Raw genomic sequence first — 20,000 nt, 5'->3', positions numbered from 1 at the left:
CTCAGAAATCAAGGAAACTTGTCATTAACTCTGCAACATCTCAAACTGCTTTTTACATCCTGCTTCACAGCAGGTACTCTTCTGCAGAACAGGAACTATTGGGGTAGGTGTCACTGAGTGGTCAAATGCAAGCTTTTCAAACCCTTTTATAGTTGTGGCAGAAAGTGATGACGGAGAACTGGCTAAGAAACGTAAACGTAAGAAGATCATTTTTAAATTTTACTAACATCATAAATAATAGGTTTATAAAAAGTTACCGAACATATCGACGTAGAAGAAAGAAAATATTTCTGAATGGAAGCAAAGTCCCACCTTGTCGATGTCCCGGATGTTGACATTGACGTAGGTGGCGCAGATGAGCCTGATGCGGAGCGGAGTGTGAGCATTGAAGGTCCAGAGCGAACGGGGGTTAGCGGGGTCACCCCCTCCGGGACTTGGGCTGGGCTGGGGCGTGCGGCGGCTGTACGACGGAGTAACGAAACCACTGCACGGCAGCTGATCATACACACTGTCCTTACTGACCAACATGAGGTGTGGCAACTTCCCCACGATAATACAACTTCGGATATACTACACACACACACACACACACACACAAAGAGTAGATGCTTTTGTAAGATCTACAGCGCCCCCTGTCTGTCTCTCCTGTATTTACTCTCAACATACACCGCCCTCACCTTGTACTGGCTGAGCGGGTATTTCTCCAGCAGGTACTCGTCACAGCCGCACACCTTGAGGATGTACTGTCCCTGATACTCCTGCACACACAGGCGGAGCTGCTGAGCTGACAAGTGCATACTGCGCGTCTTCTTCCTGATGGCCTCGGCGATCAGCTGCTCCGGCATGCAGTCGTGAGCGATCTTCAGCGTGTACTTCTGCTTGGCATTAGATGGAGACACCACTACCCAGATCGTCACAATCAAACGCCCTGCACAGACACAGAGACACAGAAAACATACACCACAGCACTGTGGAATTCTGGATTCTGATTGGCCAGAAGGTGGTTTTTCATTTATATAACATAACTGCTTATATTAACGTGCTCGTTCCAATACATTATCATTTCTATAGTAACAGCTCATTCACAGGGACGTGTACGGAGGGATTGTCACACACCTTTGTCGAGTTTGGCATAGATGTGCTGTGGTAGTTGTGGTGATGACTCCACACTGGGAGGGTAAACGTACAGAGCGTGTGTGTGTGGTCCTCCTCCCTCACGCTCCTCCATCGCCTCCCTACACACACTCAGGATGCTCCTCCTGAAGTCCTGCACCTCCGAGTCCTTCACCAGCTCAAACTCACAGATTGGCATGCCTATAGCAAAGCCTAAGTTTAAAAAAAAACGTTATACACACACACACACACAAATACACACACACACACATACACACAAAAACACAAACATGCACAGACCGATCTCACGGTTGAGGATCTTCTCTTCTCGGTTGCCGAGAGGTTCGATGACCTTTAGGATAGGATGGAAGAGTCGAAGGTCACACAGTCGCCGTGTTTCATCATAAAACTCCTCCCTCTCTGCCTCCTGGGTCACGCCCACAAATATGTAGCAAGACTCCTCCTACCAGTCACAGAGAAACATTGTTTTTAATTGTGACATATTTATGATAAATCACCTTTCCAAAGCATTTACCTGCAGGAGGTAGAAGAGGGGGAACTAACCTGCAGGAGGTGAGGGTGTTTAGCTGCTGGAGGTGGTAGAGGGGGTATATGGTGAGGGTATTTACCTGTAGGAAGTGGTAGCGGGGGTATATTGTAAGGTTATTTGCCTGCAGGAGGTGGTAGAGGGGTGTTTAGCTGCTGGAGGTGGTAGAGGGGGTATATGGTGAGGGTATTTACCTGCACGAGGTGGTAGCGGGGTATATTGTGAGGTAATTTACCTGCAGGAGGTGGTAGAGGGGTGTTTAGCTGCTGGAGGTGGTAGAGGGGGTATATGGTGAGGGTATTTACTTGCAGGAGGTGGTAGAGGGGTGTTTAGCTGCAGGAGGTGATAGCGGGGGTGTTTATGTGCAGGAGGTAGAAAAGGCTGTAATTGTTGATGGTATTTACCTGCAGGAGGTGGTAGAGGGGGTATTTGCGGGCCTCTGTGAATAGCTGCTGTTTGATGCTGATGAGTGGAGCTTCACGTAAACACTCCAGACTGACGAGCATCCCGTTGGGTAAACAGCAATCCACCAAAATACGGGGGGGCATCAGGTGTAGACCCCATAACTCACCTGAAGATGGCCTTGGGGCCATTCTCTCTTACACACACACACACACTCGCTCTGGGGAAGAAACAGAGAATATCCTTCAGTCACTCCATCAAATTCTATGTGTTTAAGAACTTTATGAGCTGCACAGAGTCAGATCTCTGATCATCTCTATCTGTAACTGTGAGTCACATGAACACCCTCATGTCCATCCATTCTGAGATTCTCGAGTGGTTAATGCTTGTAGGATTTACCTGGAGTTAGATTAGATTTGTATTAGATCCAAACAGGGTCAAGGTCACAGCAAGGTTAAGTGTCTGAAATAGTTTTTCTTCAATAGCTTGATTAAATGATCATTAAACTCAGTTTGTAATCAAATGGAACACCTGTATATAACCTGTATATTAACCGTGTGCAGCTGACAGCGTCCATGTGACGGCAGGCACAGACTATACAAAACAAAATCAGAGGAGTGTGTGAGAAAATAAGGACATGCGAGAGAACACAAAGAACACACACAGTAAACACGTTATTTTTACACTGTGTTTACACCGGAAGGCAGAGCGTGTAGAGAGTTATCGTCACGCTTATTTATTAAACACAGAGTTAAACAGAAGGCTGGATTGTGGCTGTTCCACACACACACAATAATCATCTTCAGAGACATCATGTGAGCACGAAGAGAAAAAACTGATTTACTTTCGCACTTAACAACCGAGTAAAACAACACCAGAGTATCATCATCATCACCATCATCATCATCATCATCATCATCTTCATCGGTACGGTCATCACCTTCATTATCATCATAATCATCACCTTCATCCTCTCTTACCACAACATTTACCTCACTCTTGGAGTTAGATCAGTGTTGAGTGAACACACACAGAGCTGAATTAGTGTTGCACCTGTAGTGTTACCTGTAGTGATTATGAGTTACATGTGTACAGGCATTAACACCAAGGCTGAATTAACACCTGTAGTGTTTGACTAACATATACAGAATTATCTACAGAGCTGAATTAACACCAACCATTACAACCTACACTGATTAATTAACACTTAAAATGCTGAAGCCAAAGCAGCAGTTTAAGTAACACCATACTGGCTACTAAGTAACACAATTAGGCTACTGATGAACACTTACAGTACTGAATGTTAATGCAGTGTTAGGAGATAAGTAAAGACTATATGTGTTAGTTAAGGGGATTGTGTCGTGTCCTCACCGGTGTGTCTGCGTGCCCCGGTTCCTGTCCTCAGTGTTAACCCGAAACCGCTCCCTGATCCCTACACAAGTGCACTACATAGGGAACACGGAATAGCGGCTCCTGCACAATGCGTGGTGCGCCGTGTGTTCGCCGTGAGTCATTTGGGATGAAGCCGCGATAGGAGCATCCTCTGATGAGCCCCAGTGCTGCGCGTGCGGGATGTCTGTCTGTCTGTCTGTAGGTGTATGTCTGTCTATCAGCCAGTAACGGTTACGGTGATTAATTAATGGAAATCCGGCTCTGACACTCGGAACAATAGGAAGCAGAGCGCGCGACTGAGCCTGAGAGTGGGAGAGGAGAGGAGACGAGAGGAGGGGGAAATCCTTTTCTTTTAAAGGGGAAGCGCGTGGTCTGGCGGCAGATCACGGAGAGAGATGAAGGAGTGCGCGCTTTAAGAACCGGCAGGGAACCGGGGTTCTCCTCACATCAGAGAACAGCATCATTACAGAGAAGAAGCTGATAGGCAAGGAAACAACCAAACGTCATCAAACAATAAAGATCATATAAAAAACAACAACAACAACAACAACAACAAATGAAATGTATAAACAAGATTTGTTATGAATATTCATATAATCTGATTCATCACCAATTGCACTGTTTAATCCCCCCGCCCCGCCGACCCCCCTTCTTAATCCTGTTCTTTCTTTCAGTCAGGTACTGTAATCAGACAGACAGATGTATTCATGTTTAGTAACTCCCCCCCAGCACACACACACACACACACACACACACACACACACACACACCCCAAATCTGTTTTCAGAGATTAATAATGTTGTTTTGTGTATTTTGTGACCCACCCCCACCTCACGCGCTGTTATTGGAAAATAATCCAGAACAGAGTAATGAAGTGGAGTTAGGTTACTGTTACCACCCTGAACACTGATTATTTTCCTATAACAGCATGTGCCCAAGTATTTTATTCCTCTTACACCACAGCAACTTAACAACAATAAAAAAAAATACATTAAAAACAACACATCATTAGTTCCTGTTGTCACTTATAGCAACTAGTTATAGCAGCTGTAAACGGTAGTTCCCTCACCAGCCCTCTCTTTACTCTCTCTCTTAAACTCCTCGGTCCTGAAGATTTATCTCTTTACCTCTGACTGTTACAAAGTACTGACACTGGAAGCTGCTTCCATAAATGTTACATAAATCTCCTTACTTCAAGAAAATTTCACCATATCAATGATTTTTAAAATCTGTTTATTATCATTGGGGTGTATGCTGTACACTATGGGAAGGGTATCCATACCTGACCTCTGCAGAAGCATCCTACTGCAACAAGTCTGCCTGTGACAGACAGGAACATGTGTCCAATGCCAGGTAAGGGCACACCCGTTACCTGAGTTCATAAATGACCTGCATGTGCTCCTCTTCCTCATTTGACATTCACTTCCATCCACCAGGCCTCTTATAAGACTTTAGCCTTGGCTGTTAGGGCCCTCAACGTGTCCTCGCTTCTATCAGCTGTCCGTCTCTCCCACAGGTCTATCTCAAGCACGAGATGATGAAAGAGAACAATAGGTTACTGTCCGTAACCCCGGTTCTCTGAAACATTGAGTGGAGAGATCCACCAAGCTTGCCCCTTTTGCTACACAAGAAGCGAATTTGCTCACTGAGGAAGAGGAGTGCGTGCAGGCCATTTATGCACTCAGGTAAGGGTCATGTCTTTACCTGGCATTGACATATAACAACCTATTGTTACTATAGAAATAATAACGAATCAGAACGAGCGCATTAATGATAAATAAACCTGTGATGTGAAGCTGCACTACTGTCAGAGCTTCTGTTATAGAAAATGAATCAACTCCTTCTGACCAATCACAATCCATAACCCAGAGGCAGTGCTGTGGTTTAAATGTAAATATCTGACAGACATCAGAGAAGTGATTATGTGGTGGAACATATTCCGTATCTATGACCTCCAAGCACCTCTCACTTCTTTATACTGATCCTCATGTTCCTCAGTAAAATTAAACCTGACCAGATTCTACAGTTATACAGATAGCAGTTCATGACAAAGTTCACACACACACACACACACACACACACACACACACACACACACACACACACACACACTTAGAGCACCATAAAGGTAGCAAACCGGGATCATTAAACGTCCAAAGAACCATTGAAAACCCAACTCTTTTTCAAATCATGTCTCCAAACGCTTTAACTAACACAATGATGATTGTGTTTAGCCACTGTTTGATGAAATGTGTGTGTGTTTGTGTGAGTGTGTTGTGCTGCTCAGTACTCACACACTCTCTCACTGAAGTCAGGAGTCCTCACGGTGAGAAACCCTCATCTGCGTCTCTCCTTCTGAAGATGAAAAGTGTTTTTCACGTTCTCACAATAAACACACCTTCTCTCTCTCTCTCTCTCTCTCTCCCCCCCCCCCCCCCCCCCCCCCTCTCTATCCCGCGCTCGGACACTGAAACAATAGGGCCCGTTTCCTCTCTTCCCCCTTTTCTGTTCCCAAGTGCCTCACACACACACACACACACACACACACACACACACACACACACACACACACACACACACACACACTATTATGTAATGATTTGTTGACAAAAACATATATTATTGATAATCATTAAAAAATAATAATTAAAATAAACTTCACAAAAGGACACAATCAATAGACACATCACTCACTCACAGAGACAGACGTCTCTCTTCTAGGTCTTTTTGTGTTTTAACAGTTCAGAAGATAGAAATCTGTAACAGAGTGTGGGATAGCGCGTGTTCTCTGAGTCAGATTATACCATGAAGATCCTCTAATGATAGACCGGCAATTAAACACCACCACTACATCCTGCTCATGCCATCAGTCAGCCTGATCTGGAAATCAGCTCGTGTAGAAAACGGGCTCGTATAAATACACACACACACACACACACACACACACACACACACACACACACACACACACACACATTCTTCACAGTGAGGAGATTTCTTTCTCTCCATTAGCATGTTTCCTTTACGTGCTGTGCCGTGAGTTCGGCCTCGTTCTGTTGGTGGATTTTAGATGAGCGTGGCAGCAGCAGCGCTCACACTCCGACAGTTTACTCACACATTTCTCACACTGACGTTCTCTTTGGTCACAGTGGCACTAAACTGACATTTCACAGCTATTCTCCTACATCATCCGATTATTAACACACTACTATTAGTACATGAGCTATTTCTCCTCTTGCTCCACTCCACCATCACACTTTACTGAGGACAATCAGGTTATTGGCCTCATTAGTGCCTATTGATCAGTGTGTTTACACCCTGCCTTTGTATGTGTGTGTCTGTTCATCTGCGTCAAATTCATGACTGTGTGATAATTTATTCTGTTGTTGAGTTTGGAGTGATACAGCCTGAGTCAGCCATTGTTCCACCTTTTCCTGTTTTTACCCTGTTCATATCTGTGTATGTGTGTGTGTGTGAGAGAGAGAGAGAGAGAGTGACCGTGAGAGAGTGTGAGACACCGTGAGAGAAACAGTGAGAGAGACCATGAGAGACAGTGACAGTGAGACAGTGAGAGAGACCATGAGAGAGAAAGAGAGACAGTGAGACCGTGAGAGAGAGACCATGAGAGAGAGAGACCATGAGAGAGAGAGAGGGAGCGAGAGACAGTGAGAGAGAGAAACAGTGAGAGAGAGATGGTGAGAGATGGATAGACAAATGGACAGATAGAGAGAGAAGGAGACTCAAGAAAATAAGAAACAGCAAACAGAGGTTAAGACAAAGAAAGTGTGTGTCTGTGTGTGAGAGAGATTTAATATCTTGGTGAGAACCAAATGTCATCACAAGGATTAGAATATCTGACAATGTGGTTGAGACACACACTTCCTTCACAAACTGGATTTTAATTACATTGCATTAAATAACTGAATGAATAAATTAATTAATTAACAGTTTATTAACTTTTTAACACTTGAAGTGAAGAGTGTTCTTTTAACTCAGAAATATTCATTATAAACTACAACTACAACGTAGTACGTGTGTGTGTGTGTGTGTGTGTGTGTGTGTGTGTGTAAACTCAAAACACTTTGGCTCTCAAATTACACACACGCTGAAACACAATAAACAACATAAGATGATGGCACACTATAATATAGTGCACACTATTTAGTGTAGTACTGTGGTTTGGAACGTAACCAGACATGGATGTGACATCTGTTATGTTAATGTTATTATCCAAAAATAAAGCACACAGGCCCCATCCCAAATCACATGTGTTCAGTCTTCACTCCTCTTGGAGCAGCATGTGGGAGAAACTGTCCTGATTCTCTTCCTCATCCTCCTCTTCCTCTCTGTCAGGCGCATCCTTGAAGTCCTCGTCATCTTCATCCTCATCCTCTCTCCCTTCTCCAACCTTTCTTTCCTTCTCCTCTGCTCCAAGCTTCACCCTATCTATCTTTCTCTCCATCTGTTCTCCTTCGGAATGAATATCCAGGTCAAATGTCATGTCAGTGCTTGTTTCTGTGGTGCTCTGAGGCACGGTCTGATCTGCTGTGTCTGGAAAATTGTATTAGCACATTGTTTAGTGTGAGAGAGAGAGAAAGAGAGAGAGAGAGAGAGAGAGAGAGAGAATGTGTCTTGACAACTGCATTATAGTTCACTTATTTTATACCTTAGTATTAACTAAAGCAATTTGTACTTGAGTTTTTAAAGTATAAATTATAAACTATGAATTCATTTATCCTTATAAGTTATATAAAGTAATAAATATGTTTAATGATAATCTGATCACTGATATCACCTGTTTTGTGTTGTTTCTTTTTCTTCGGCAGGGAGACTGAAGGACTGAGACGATTCTTTTTTTTCACAGGTACACCACTAATCACAACTGAAAAACAGAGAGAGAGACTGTGTGTGTGTGTGTGATATAAGGAGACAAAGATCCAGCCAGTTAAAATGTTAGTGGTGTGAAATCTTTTTTTCCCAACCTTTCTTTTCTTTCTCATCCTCTGTTCCTTCCTTCAGCTTCTTCTTCGCTCTTTTTTTCTTTTCACCCTCTCCGTACATATGGTGGTCCTCTTTTCCCCGCCCTCTCCTCTTCCTATCTCTCTTTCTCTCTGTGAGGGAGAAGTTATTTCATATCTGACAGGCATAAATTTCACAGTGTTTGTAAGGGCTCTCATGGTGTACTAACCCCGCCTCTCAATCAGCAGTACTGTTAAAATATATATACTTAAAACAATATGTTACAATATAAAACTATATAGTGTATTGTGATGTAATTCATCACTATATCGATATTATATTGTCGTTTCGCCCCAGTTCCACTGATAATTATATAATAACCCGACTGACTCCATTCCTTTTCACCTAAAATACGTAATGAAGCATATCGTAATCGTTCACCAAACCACATTAAACTCTTACTGCTACTCACCTTTTTGTTTTAACCTTTGCTTTTTGCCCCATGAATCCTGAAACACACACACACACGCAAACGTTTTTCTGCATATAAAATATAAACTTTTTTTTATAAGGAAAATGTTTTATGCGCAAGGTGTATGTGTGTGTGTTTTTTTCTGACCTCAACACTGCAGTCATTTCCAGCCTCCCCACAAAACAGCTCCAATATCTCTACAGAGACACACACACACACACACACAAACAACAGCATTCAATGTGTCACCTCGTAATACAACCCCAATTCCAAAAAAGTTGGGACGCTGTGCAAAATGTAAATAAAAACAGAATGCAATGATTTGCAAATCTCATAAACCTGTATGTTATTCACAATACAACATATATACAATATATGTACAAAACAATACAATACAACTTATTTTTAAGAAAAAAAATAAGGTAATTTTGAATTTGATGGCAGCAACACATCTCTTAAAGAGGCGGAGTCTCTCAGAAGTAAAGTTGGGATGGAATCTGGATGGAAGCAGATGCTGCTCTAAAACCTGTATATACCTTTCAGCATTGATGCCCTTCAAGCATTGAAAGTCATTAGATATGTCACTAGGTGCGTTTTTTGAAAAAAAAAAAAAAAAAGTTGCTAAAGGGGTTTGAAAAGAGGACCGGAGCTATCTGTTAAACTGAGTGAATGACTAGCGGCAGGAGGAGGAAGAGGAGAAGGAGGATTTTAATATAAAGATATTAATATATTATATTTTTATGACAATATTTGGACATGGACATTTTTGTCCTCTATGGACCCATATGTAACTTAATGTTAGGTTAGGGTTATGGTTAGTTGACACACATGGGTTAAGCACCGCGAGATATAAAATGGCTATTTTCAAGGTTTTCCGGTACTTACATTTCAAAAAGCAAAATTCAAGCACTTCAAGCACCTTGTAAGAATCCTGCAATAAACTAATCCAACTCTGTGTGTGTGTGGGTCTACCTGCGATATCAATGTCCTCTGAGCTCTCTCTGTCTGACACGTAACGACTATGAAACCCAAACTTCACTAACCGCTCCTGAGCATGAGAGAGAGAGAGAGACAGAGGGAGAAACACAAAAAATAAGAGAGAGAGAGGGTGACAGAGACAATAACAGAGAGAAACAGAAGGAGAGATAGACAGACAGACAGATACAAAGATCAGATAAATAAATGAAATAAATGAAATAAATAAATAAGTGCGTACAAATGAGATGCCACAAACGCCACATGTATTATAGGTATTCTCTACATGCCAGGTATGGACACTCAACTTCTGCAGTGCATTGTAGGTATTCTGTATTTGCTAGGTAACATCCGATTCTTGGATCTGACATGTTTTACGTGTGTGTGTTTGTGTGTGCGTATTACCTTCAGAGACAGTTTGAGTGCTTCTTTGGCCATATAAATGGCATCTTTCAGGCCCTTGTCAACTTCCTACACACACACACACACACACATACAGTGTAAAGCCAAAAACCCACAAACCATCAATGCTTCCAATCAAGAAAAGAAACTGATTTAAGATAGAAAAGTGTGCGTGTGTGTGTGTGTGTGTTTACACTAAGAAACTGATCCTCAGACAGGTCAGCAAAGTCCCTCACTCTGCTACAGATGACCCAGGCTCGACTCACCGGTTCTCCAAAATACGTCACATGACACCTATACTGCAACACACACCTTATTTATTTAATAATTTTTTTGTTTTAAACATATTTTTAAAAATATGTATAAATGTATTGTTGTAGTAGACTGTAATATAAACTTTTTATCACACTAGTGGGCGTGTGTGTATGAGATGGGAAAAATACCGGAGTGAGATCAGACTCCGTGCGGAATTCCAAATATTCCTCTATGTTGGGATCTTGCTCCACGATCGCCGGCCACCTGTACACAAAATCATCATCATCATCATCATCATCACTGTCATTTAAGAGCATTTCCAAAACTCAAAGTGTGCATATCACAACATGACATCAACAACACTCAAAACAATCACAGACAGTCATGGGTCTTGTTCCAATACTGTTTTTAATGCACCGTGGTCTACTTAACTCTATTAATTACCATTACGTCAGAAGTTGGCCAGATGAGATCAACTTACCCAGAAGGCACTGCTGCAGTTTCCTTCCATGGCTAACAGATTTATTATAAATAATAAATTTTAAGTTATTATGAATAAGGAGCTTCATATGTTAACACTGGGTTCAAATAGCTGATGGAACTGCATTACTGCCAGCAAGCAGACTAACTAGTTACCAAGCAAACTCATTCACATGTTATCTAATTAACTAGCTGGTTAAATATCCACACACCTATCCATCATATTCATAAATGACCCATGTATTTCAAAAGATTTAGCATTTTCAGACAGCACTGAGACTGTGTGTGTGTGTTTGGGGGGGGGGGGGGGGGGGGGGGGGGTTGGGTGTACCAGGGATAGCCACTTTGCTGGGCCCAAACCAGTGATCCGGGCACCAGATTATAAAAGAACATCTCCTCGTCAGGCACGCTGGACTTCTCTTCTGGAGCAAAACAACTGCTGAAGGCAGGGTCTGAAACACACCACACACACACATACCAACACACAAAGTTCTTAAATACCTCCAACTGAGGAATAGTGTGATAACACAAGAAGCTTTGTGCATGTTTGTGTGTGTATGTGTGTGTGTGTGTGTGTGTGTGTGTGTGTGTGTGTGTGTGTGTGTGTGTGTGTACCTGTGCTGTTTTTGCAGCTCCAGTCATCAGGCAAAACTGAAGGATCAACACCATCACTCAATCTTCTCCATTTACCACATTCAGGCTTGCTGCACTGCACCCACGAGACATCTAAACACACAAACACACACACACACACACACACACACACACACACTGGAGAAATCTGACTGCATGAAGAAATGTTAGTTATGCTATTATTAAACTTACACTGATCTTCATCGCTGCTGTGTGTGCTGAGAGTCTGAACCAGACCACTGCACTTATCCACCTCATCCCTCTCTCTCCTGCAAACATCAACACACTGACGAGTGAACAAAAAGACAGAGAGAGAGAGAGAGAGAGTGAGAGAGACCATACCTATGTGTCCCCAGCTTCTTGTCTCCACCTAAATACAAACACATGATTTTTTTAAATGTTAATATTATTTATTACACAATTTTTAAAAAAGTGGTATAAATGTCTACTCACCATTTACATCCACAGTGGAAGAATATGACACACTCCAAACTCTCACATTCTGCTGTAAACACACACACACACACACTTTTTCTGTCTGTCAGTGACCAATATATAATAATTTTTCTATTACACCACCTTGCTCACTTGTCTTTTCTTCATAACCTGACTCTCTTTCACTTCCTGTCTGTTCTCATCCCCACTTCCTGTCCTTGCTCTCTTCTCTCCAGGCGTTCCTCCATCGCCCGACACATCTGTTCCCTTTTCTTTCCTGCTTTTTCCCTGCCTTGTCTTCCTCCCTCCATCTCTCCGTTCTCCTGTTCTGCTTTCCTCAGTCATTCTCTCCATCTCTCCTGAGGATCTATTCCCCGATTCTGAGATTTTCTGGTGTGTGGCTCTGGGACGTTTCATTTTTTTACCTGACTTCACGTCATCTGGCTTCGGTTCTCCATCCTTTTCTCCATCCATCATCTGTCTGTTGTTCTTTTCTGTTGTTTTTTTCATGACGGTCTCATCTGTGTGGGCCATTAGTGCGATTACGATGGGTTTCTCCTTATTACCTTCTTACACACAAAGGGAATTAATGAATTATCTTCAAAATACATTTATATTATTATTATTATTATTTATTTTTATTATTCAACATAATTAATTTTATAAGCTGCGCTATTTTATCTATTATGTAGTTTAAGCTAACACCACTTCTCGTATATAATTGATATATAATATACATAATTAGTTGAGATATAATCAACATAATTTTATTTTCTAATTTTAACTATTTGATAACTCTTTAATGGTCTTGCTTTATCTCATAAACTAACTCCTACTTTAGGTAACTGCAATCAAAAACTAATTATAAAAAAAAAATACATATATATATATATATATATATATATATATATATATATATATATATATATATAACATTTTATTTCTCTCAACGTTTTTTAACCTGCAGCAAAAATTACCTCAGAATGAGTCGCCTGGAATAAATATCGTGTTAGAATTTTTTTCACCGTTTGTTTGTCTTTAGCTAAAATGCTAACAGTCTGACAGAAAACTGACACAATCCTCTCGCGCGCCTCCGCCACAGGTGACGTACGGAATTAATCTTTTCAATGATTCGAATCACTTTGTTCGGTTCACTAAATGATTCCGCTCTTTTATTCACGGATGCGTTACGGTTTGTTTGGGGTTTTTTTCATTATAAAATTATACAGCGTTATAATAAACGTTCAAGAGTCATCAACAGGTCCAGTTTTACACTGTTCACCTCATAAATACACCTTTACTGTTAGTTTAGCTAAAATTACTCAATAGTACATAGTAATTACTGAATAATACACTTCTTTAGACAGAAAATGGTGTTCAGACAAACTATAGAATAAAATTTGAGCCAAAAGTATTGCACCTAACTTTTCAAGAAATTAACAAAAATATAAAATGAGAAAACTCTGAAACTGAAAACAGTGAACACAGTCGCAAAAATTTAACATGGTCGTCAAATAAACAGTGTTCTCTGTTAACCATGTTTTCATTTTCCCTAATCATAGCTTATGAATGCACTGACAGAGTTTTTGTTTACGCCGTCAAACTTTTTGTTTACTCTCCGTAAGTTTACATTTGCCATTCTGGAACAAATCTCATGTGTGGGCATGGCTTAACAGCAATTTACCCCCACTGGCTAGTGAGATTTGGATGGACAGCTCCCTGGCCAGGAAGAAGAGACTTTGGAGTTTTGGAGAACGTTCTGGATGTGGTTCTTTGTATAGTTATAGTGTTTGTACTTTGAGTGGTAATTACTTACTTACTTAGTCAGTATATTAGCTCATAATTAATATTGGCGTTTTGAGTAGTATCAAAGAAGTCGATCCATTTCTCAGTATCCAATAACAATAAATCACTGTTAAGCCCTGCCCACATGTGAAATTTGTGCCAGAATAGTGACTGTAAACTTATAGAGCGTAAACGAAAAGTTTGAAAGCATAAACAAAAACTATATCAGCGCATTCATAAACCATGAACGCATTCATAAACAAAACTTAGAAAACTGTTAACAGAGAACGCTGTTTATTTGAAGACCACACTAAAAATCTTTTGCCACTGAATTCACTGTTTTCAGTTTCAGTGTTTTTCTTCTTTCTCATTGTATGTTTTTGTTCATTTCTTGAAAAGTTACATTCAATACTTTTGCCACAAATTTAATTCCATAACAAAGATTATGGGCATGATAAATATACATTAAATCTAATTTATCATGCTGGATGTGCTAAAATGTATTATAAATCGTTTGCAGGAACACTTTCCCACAAACTGAGTTTGTATAAATTTGCATATAAGGAGACTAATTTGAACCTCTTCAAAGCATAATTGCTGATGAACTGCTAATGAACAGAACTGAACGAGTCTCTGAGAAGATGTAAAAGTTAATCAGTGCACAGTTGCAAACATCTTTAGATCAGACTTCAAATATTCCATTTGTTGTTGATGTACTGCACATCCCTAGACAAAAAGATGACAGTGTATTAGCTCACAAAATAAGCTATGCATGAATCACCTGAATCACCCATATTAATAAGAGACAGTCCCAAACTCAGAATGCTTGAAAACCTCATATATATATATATATATATACATATATATATATATATATATATATATATATATATATATATATATATATATATATATATATATATATATGTATGTATATATATAGCATAATACTACTATTATTAAAGGTAATAATACCTTATTAAAGCTTATTAAACGTAAAAGCTTAGTTTACTTAAAGTATTCTTAAACTACATGTTCCAGAGTCACACAAGAACGTAAAGCAGAAGGCTCCAAGAATCCCTTTCTCTGTGCTAAGACTGGATAGAAGTAAGCGGCCTTCTCTGCTGTGATTGGCTTAGTCTTGAATAGCCCACCAATAACCGCTCTGTGGCAGAGCAGGAAATAGATATCGGAAAATGGGTGGGAAAATAATAAGCTTGTAGAGCGTGTGATGGTGCGTAAAAATAACTTCTTCTCGACGAAAACGCGGTATAGTCGTAAACACTTTTTATTTTGTTCAACAGTGACTTTCAGATTAACTAACTGCTGTCAAATTTAACAAGTTTACTCAGAGACGTAGTTTGTTGTTTACACGGGAAGTTGGTGTCCGTGCAGAATCCTGAAAAAAAACAACTGCTATGAATTGAATTAGCTTTAACAGTAAACATCATTCTCAATATTCATATAACGGGAATATGTGTCTATTCTGAATTTTATTTTATTTCGGATGATATTTGTTGACGCTATGAAATGAAAAGGATGGTCTCAGGCAGATAGTTTAGACACCTAGCGCGAGGTAAAGGCTGGACCTGGCTGCGCGTGCTTCGTTATGAGCAATCCTATTGGTCGTCACGACGAGGACGGACTCCGTTCACGTTTTTGATTGGTCTATTCGGCTGTCCGTTAGCGTTTCCTCAGGGCTGTAGTGAGGTATAAGAGCGTGGGTTCTTCAGCAATAAGATACAGAAGCCTTGAAGGCTCAGAAGCATAGACGTTTTTACATGCTTGATAGAAAAAAATAGAAAAATAATCTCGCTAACGTTCACGCATACACCATGCCGAGTCCTAACCGTGCTCGAGCGGTTTGAGAAATGCGGGAGTTTTTTTGGAAGGGGCGTCACAGAATTAGGTTTTTTGATGTATTTTTTTTTTGGTTTGGGGTTCAAGGGTCACGGGATATAAACAAGTCCGACACGGTAAATAAGATGGCGCTGAAGTCACAATTGCACAGTTGTGGGGTTTTTCTTGGTGGTGTTTTGCAGAGAAAGCAGTAACTTGGGGGAGGGAAGCTCTCAGCCACAGCTCAACACAAGCAAGAAGGCGGAGCTCCGTGTGTGTGTGTGTGTGTGTGTGAGAGAGAGAGAGAGAGAGAGAGAGAGAGTGTGAGTGAGAGAGTTGGATAGAAGGAGGGGTCTGTCTTTACTATAGTCTCCTCTGAGACTCCAGTTTTCCAGTGTCATTGATTATTATTAGCATTGATGATTTATGTGTTTGTGTTAACTGTATGGTTTGTAATTGTTTTTCAGCTCCACTGCAGTCTGACTGGTTCAGCCATGGCTACAGTAACATGGGAACATCTGTGAACCCATAAGCAGACAAGTTTTCTGCAAGTTTACAAAAGCAAACTTTGTCATCGCGACAATTTTGGATGCCTTTCTCTCTGTCTTGCCCATGCATGCAGAATTGACCAATAGAATATGATTGAAATGTCCATAGAGAAAGAAACTGCCTTAACAGGAGATGGAGCGGCGGCCATTTTGAGCCGGCCACCTTCCCAGAACATAGCGGGGCGTGTTAAGACTCTGAGCCCATCCTCTTTGGCACCTGTTAGTATTGGTGCTCCGTTCATGGCTAACGTGGTGCTAGCAGACATGCCTGCTAACGCTGCTTTGACAGAAGAGGCGGGGCACGATGAGGAAGTTGCCGAGATGATGCAAGTGAAAGGAAAAAATAAGCTCTTACAAGCGAAAAATGGTATACAGTCCCAAACCGGGCCTCAAAAACTTGGCAAACGGCGCTACAGCATGAACGCTGGCTTTAAGCATCCCGGATTTAGCAAGCGCAGACGGAGAGCTAACTCCGAGTGTGACCCGGTGCTGCCCAGCAACTTCCTGTTGGGTGGAAACATCTTTGACCCTCTGAATCTCAACAGCCTATTGGATGAGGACGTGAACCGGGCCCTGAACGCAGAGACGCCCAAATCGTCACCACTTCCATCCAAGAGCAGGGAACCTGTCGAAATCCTGATCCCCAAAGACATCACTGACCCGCTAAACCTCAGCGGCAAGGGCGGAAACGCCAACGGAGGCGTCCTGGTGTCACCCTTTAAGAAGCGCCGTCATAGAAACAGGCACCATGGTGGCAGTGGTGGCCATCTTGAACCGTCAGACACTGAAAAGGCAAAGGTCGCTGTGGAAGAGGGTACGCTCTTTCCTGCACAGCATTTAGCAGAGGAACTAGTAGAAGCATCACCACGACCCTACGAACTCAACACGAGCATCAACTGCCGTGATGAAGTGGTCCCGCCTATACTGCCACGACGCCGATCCTCAAACTCTGTTCCTCCGGCAGGAAGTAGCAACTCCACCGTGCAGGCATCCAAACACCGAAAGCGCAGACGAACAGTCAGCCGTTCGGAACGCTTGTCAATCCCGCCGACTCCCACCAATAAGCAGCTCAATTTAGACAGAGGGCGGAGTCAAACATTTCACACGCCCATTGTGGGTGGAACCACAGGAAACCATCTTGAAGCAAACCATCGTGTGTCACAGAAAAATCAGCGCAAACCGAGACGCGAGTTCAATTACGGCATCTACAGCTATTACTATGGCTATCGGACACCGAGTTTGAATGTGGACCCTCGTCTGGCGGCGTTCCGGCCCGAATGGTTCCGTGGGAAAAAAGTTCTGGATATCGGATGCAACGTCGGTCACATGACTCTCGCCATCGCAAAGAACTGGAGCCCTTCCCACATCCTGGGCTTGGATATCGACGGCGGTGTGGTTCACGCAGCACGGCAGAACCTCCGCCACTTCCTGTCTGAGCTGCAGAAACAGGAAGTGAGACAAGATGCGGGCAGAGAGGAGAAACCCAGAGAGGTGGAGACGTTGCGGACATTCCCTGTTTCTTTCAGGTTATGTAGGGGGCCAATCGCTGCTCCTCCCTTACTGCCTCCTGCCCCCGGGGTGTTCCCTAACAATGTGTCCTTCATGAAGGTAAGTGTGTGTGTGTGTGTGTGAGAGAGAGAGAGAGAGAGAGAGAGAGAGAAACACTAGCCTGATTTGTAACGTGTCTCCTGCAAACTCAAAATGGAGTAGAGCCGTAGAACATCTATAATGAAGAACATCTATAACAAAATGGATCTTAGTGACTGACACACACACACAGCATGGAGTGTATTTGAAGAAGACATTTTTATATGATCTTTGACTTAAACATCCAGAAGTAAACATGATGCAAATGTGATAACTCAAACAGAAGCTGACTCTGATCTGATCTGAGGACATCCTAATGGGTGTGGCCTAATATTCTAATCAGCATGTTTGTTTGACATCCCTCAGCCGCCTGTTTACAGAGTTGCACAGTAGCTGTATGTTCTCCTCTTGCTAGGTTCAGCTTTTGATTGACAGTTTAGGGTTTTGTTCAGCTGGTTAGCTTTAGCTTTTAAACTGCAATTATGTATTTTGTTTTTAATCGTTACACTAGTACAAACTATTGCTTGTTTCTCTATGTAAACTATAACTTGAGTATAAATGGTGTGTGTGTCATTGCAGGGGAACTATGTGCCGGACAGTGATGCAGTGGTGATGTCACAGTGTGCGGAGTATGACGTCATTGTGTGTCTGAATGTGACGAGGTGGGTTCATCTGAACTGGGGAGACATCGGGCTTCAGCGTCTCTTCCGACGCATTTACACACACCTGCACCCCGGAGGACTGTTTATCCTCCAACCACAGCCATGGAGCTCCTACAGCAAGAGGAAACGACTGACGGTAAACGTGTGTGTGTGTTGGGGGGCTTTCCTTCACCATGTATATGACGCATACACCAACCAAACTGTTTTCACTGTATCTAAACTAAACGCAGTAAATACACTGACTAAACCCATACTGAACCCAGACTAAACCTTAACTATAAACCCAACCTAAACACACAATAAAAACCCTGACTAAACCCATACGAAACCTTGATTACACATAACAAAAACACTGACTAAACACAGAATTAAATAAAATTTTATTTGTGTGGCACTTTTAAAGCAGCCTTACAGAGAGATATATATTCAGAATGTACATTTTAAGTGTATAAATGTATTTAATGTATTGGATAATAAAAACAATGACTAAACACATACTAAACCTCTTCTGTTCTCTTCTTAGACTAAACCCAGTTTGTTGTGATGCAGGTTTTTTTCAGGGAACCACCAATACTGAACTCTGACTAAACACAGACCAATCTCATACTGGAGTGAACCCAGACTAATCCCACTGTGTGTTTCGTGTTTTCAGGAAAACATCCACAGGAACTACAACAGCATTCGGCTCAGACCTGACCAGTTCAGCTCGTACCTCACGGCTGAGGTGGGATTCACCAGCTACGAGCTCATCAGCGCCACAAGGAGCTGCCCTAAAGGTAATACACCATAGCTCTGCCTCCTTTATCACACACAAATACACACACACACACACACACACACACACACACGCACACACACAAGAACAATATTTTAAGGAAACAGGTTATAAGTTTTAAAGCTGTCTACCATTTAGAGGCAAATTACAATAAAACCACTGATCAGCCTTCCCCCAGCTGACTCCACCCCTTCTGTTGAAATGACCTATGTCTTTTAGAAAGGGGATGGAGCTAATTTCATGGCCGGAAAACTGTAAACAGGAGAAACTAGCGAGATCCACTGAATGGCATTATTGTGATTCAGTGTTCTTCTGAGGTTTCTTTGAACTGATGTAAAATAGAAAACACAACGCAGTTATTTTTAGAAATGAATATAGGTACATTTAATATCTTTTAATATATTGGCTACTACTGTTTATCAGAACCTCAGAAATCCATCAGCAAACTGGGGGTGATCTCAGCAAATTGTCGCCCTCTAGTGTGACTTCAGGGTGAGAGACATAAACATAAACACACACCCGTATAATTGTTTTATTTTCAGCATGTTTTCACAAAGGGTGCCAATAATTTTGGAATTTACTGTACACACTGTGTCAACGTTTTTTCCCATCAATACTCACTTTATATTGTTTTTCTCTTTCTCAGGACTCCAGAGGCCAATATATCTGTTCCACAAAGGCCCCGCCTCCAGCAGGAAGTCATCCACCAGAAGAGGAAGTGACACGCAGGAAGAGGAAC

General features: G+C 41.7%; 3 protein-coding genes across 12 annotated transcripts in view; 1 reads left to right on the top strand and 2 right to left on the bottom strand.

Moving 5' to 3' along the window:
- The window catches only part of zgc:158659 (PI3K_p85B and PI3K_rbd domain-containing protein), a 15,271-nt gene extending 9,438 nt beyond the window's left edge, over positions 1-5,833 (bottom strand). The window contains exons 1-6 of one of the 2 annotated variants that reach the window (XM_053686176.1): positions 5,749-5,833; positions 2,065-4,972; positions 1,414-1,576; positions 1,117-1,326; positions 678-928; positions 313-570 (exon numbers count right to left, since the gene is read on the bottom strand). In XM_053686176.1, the coding sequence (XP_053542151.1) occupies positions 313-570; positions 678-928; positions 1,117-1,326; positions 1,414-1,576; positions 2,065-2,253 (1,071 nt within the window). In that variant the 5' untranslated portion in view covers positions 2,254-4,972; positions 5,749-5,833. The remainder of the gene's footprint in view (positions 1-312; positions 571-677; positions 929-1,116; positions 1,327-1,413; positions 1,577-2,064; positions 4,973-5,748) is intronic. The other variant, XM_053686177.1, reaches the window with a different exon arrangement.
- A 1,554-nt stretch (positions 5,834-7,387) lies between these two features.
- Positions 7,388-14,508, bottom strand: LOC108275642 (zinc finger CW-type PWWP domain protein 1). Of its 4 annotated transcripts, none has more exons than XM_053686181.1 (16): positions 14,430-14,508; positions 12,219-12,631; positions 12,084-12,135; positions 11,973-12,000; positions 11,823-11,899; positions 11,613-11,723; positions 11,329-11,449; positions 10,706-10,781; positions 10,457-10,561; positions 10,266-10,331; positions 9,858-9,933; positions 9,033-9,082; positions 8,886-8,922; positions 8,437-8,565; positions 8,250-8,336; positions 7,388-8,005 (listed from the first exon to the last, which is right to left on the bottom strand). In XM_053686181.1, the coding sequence occupies exons 2-16, from the start codon at positions 12,597-12,599 to the stop codon at positions 7,734-7,736; spliced, it is 1,668 nt and encodes a 555-aa protein (XP_053542156.1). In that variant the 5' UTR covers positions 12,600-12,631; positions 14,430-14,508; the 3' UTR covers positions 7,388-7,733. The 4 variants fall into 4 exon arrangements, with proteins under 4 accessions (XP_053542156.1, XP_053542154.1, XP_053542157.1 ...); XM_053686179.1 differs by lacking the exon at positions 14,430-14,508 and adding an exon at positions 13,043-13,166 and having other exon boundaries at positions 12,219-12,634; XM_053686182.1 differs by lacking the exon at positions 14,430-14,508 and adding an exon at positions 13,043-13,166 and having other exon boundaries at positions 12,084-12,132; positions 12,219-12,634.
- Positions 14,509-15,029: 521 nt separating this feature from the next.
- Positions 15,030-20,000, top strand: part of mepceb (methylphosphate capping enzyme b) — a 5,377-nt gene continuing 406 nt past the window's right edge. Inside the window, exons 1-6 of one of the 6 annotated variants that reach the window (XM_017488070.2) lie at positions 15,172-15,826; positions 16,157-17,845; positions 18,404-18,628; positions 19,139-19,262; positions 19,685-19,753; positions 19,908-20,000. The exon at positions 19,908-20,000 is cut by the window's right edge and continues 406 nt beyond it. In XM_017488070.2, the coding sequence (XP_017343559.1) occupies positions 16,328-17,845; positions 18,404-18,628; positions 19,139-19,262; positions 19,685-19,746 (1,929 nt within the window). In that variant the 5' untranslated portion in view covers positions 15,172-15,826; positions 16,157-16,327 and the 3' untranslated portion in view covers positions 19,747-19,753; positions 19,908-20,000. Of the gene's footprint in view, positions 15,120-15,171; positions 15,827-16,156; positions 17,846-18,403; positions 18,629-19,138; positions 19,263-19,684; positions 19,754-19,907 lie in introns of those variants that run through there. The other 5 variants (XM_047160436.2, XM_017488068.3, XM_017488067.3 and 2 more) reach the window with 5 other exon arrangements.

The sequence above is a fragment of the Ictalurus punctatus genome, chromosome 15, assembly GCF_001660625.3.
Source record: "Ictalurus punctatus breed USDA103 chromosome 15, Coco_2.0, whole genome shotgun sequence".
In the NCBI taxonomy this organism is placed as follows: Eukaryota; Metazoa; Chordata; class Actinopteri; order Siluriformes; family Ictaluridae; genus Ictalurus; species Ictalurus punctatus.
This window is presented reverse-complemented; position numbering and strand designations above follow the sequence as displayed.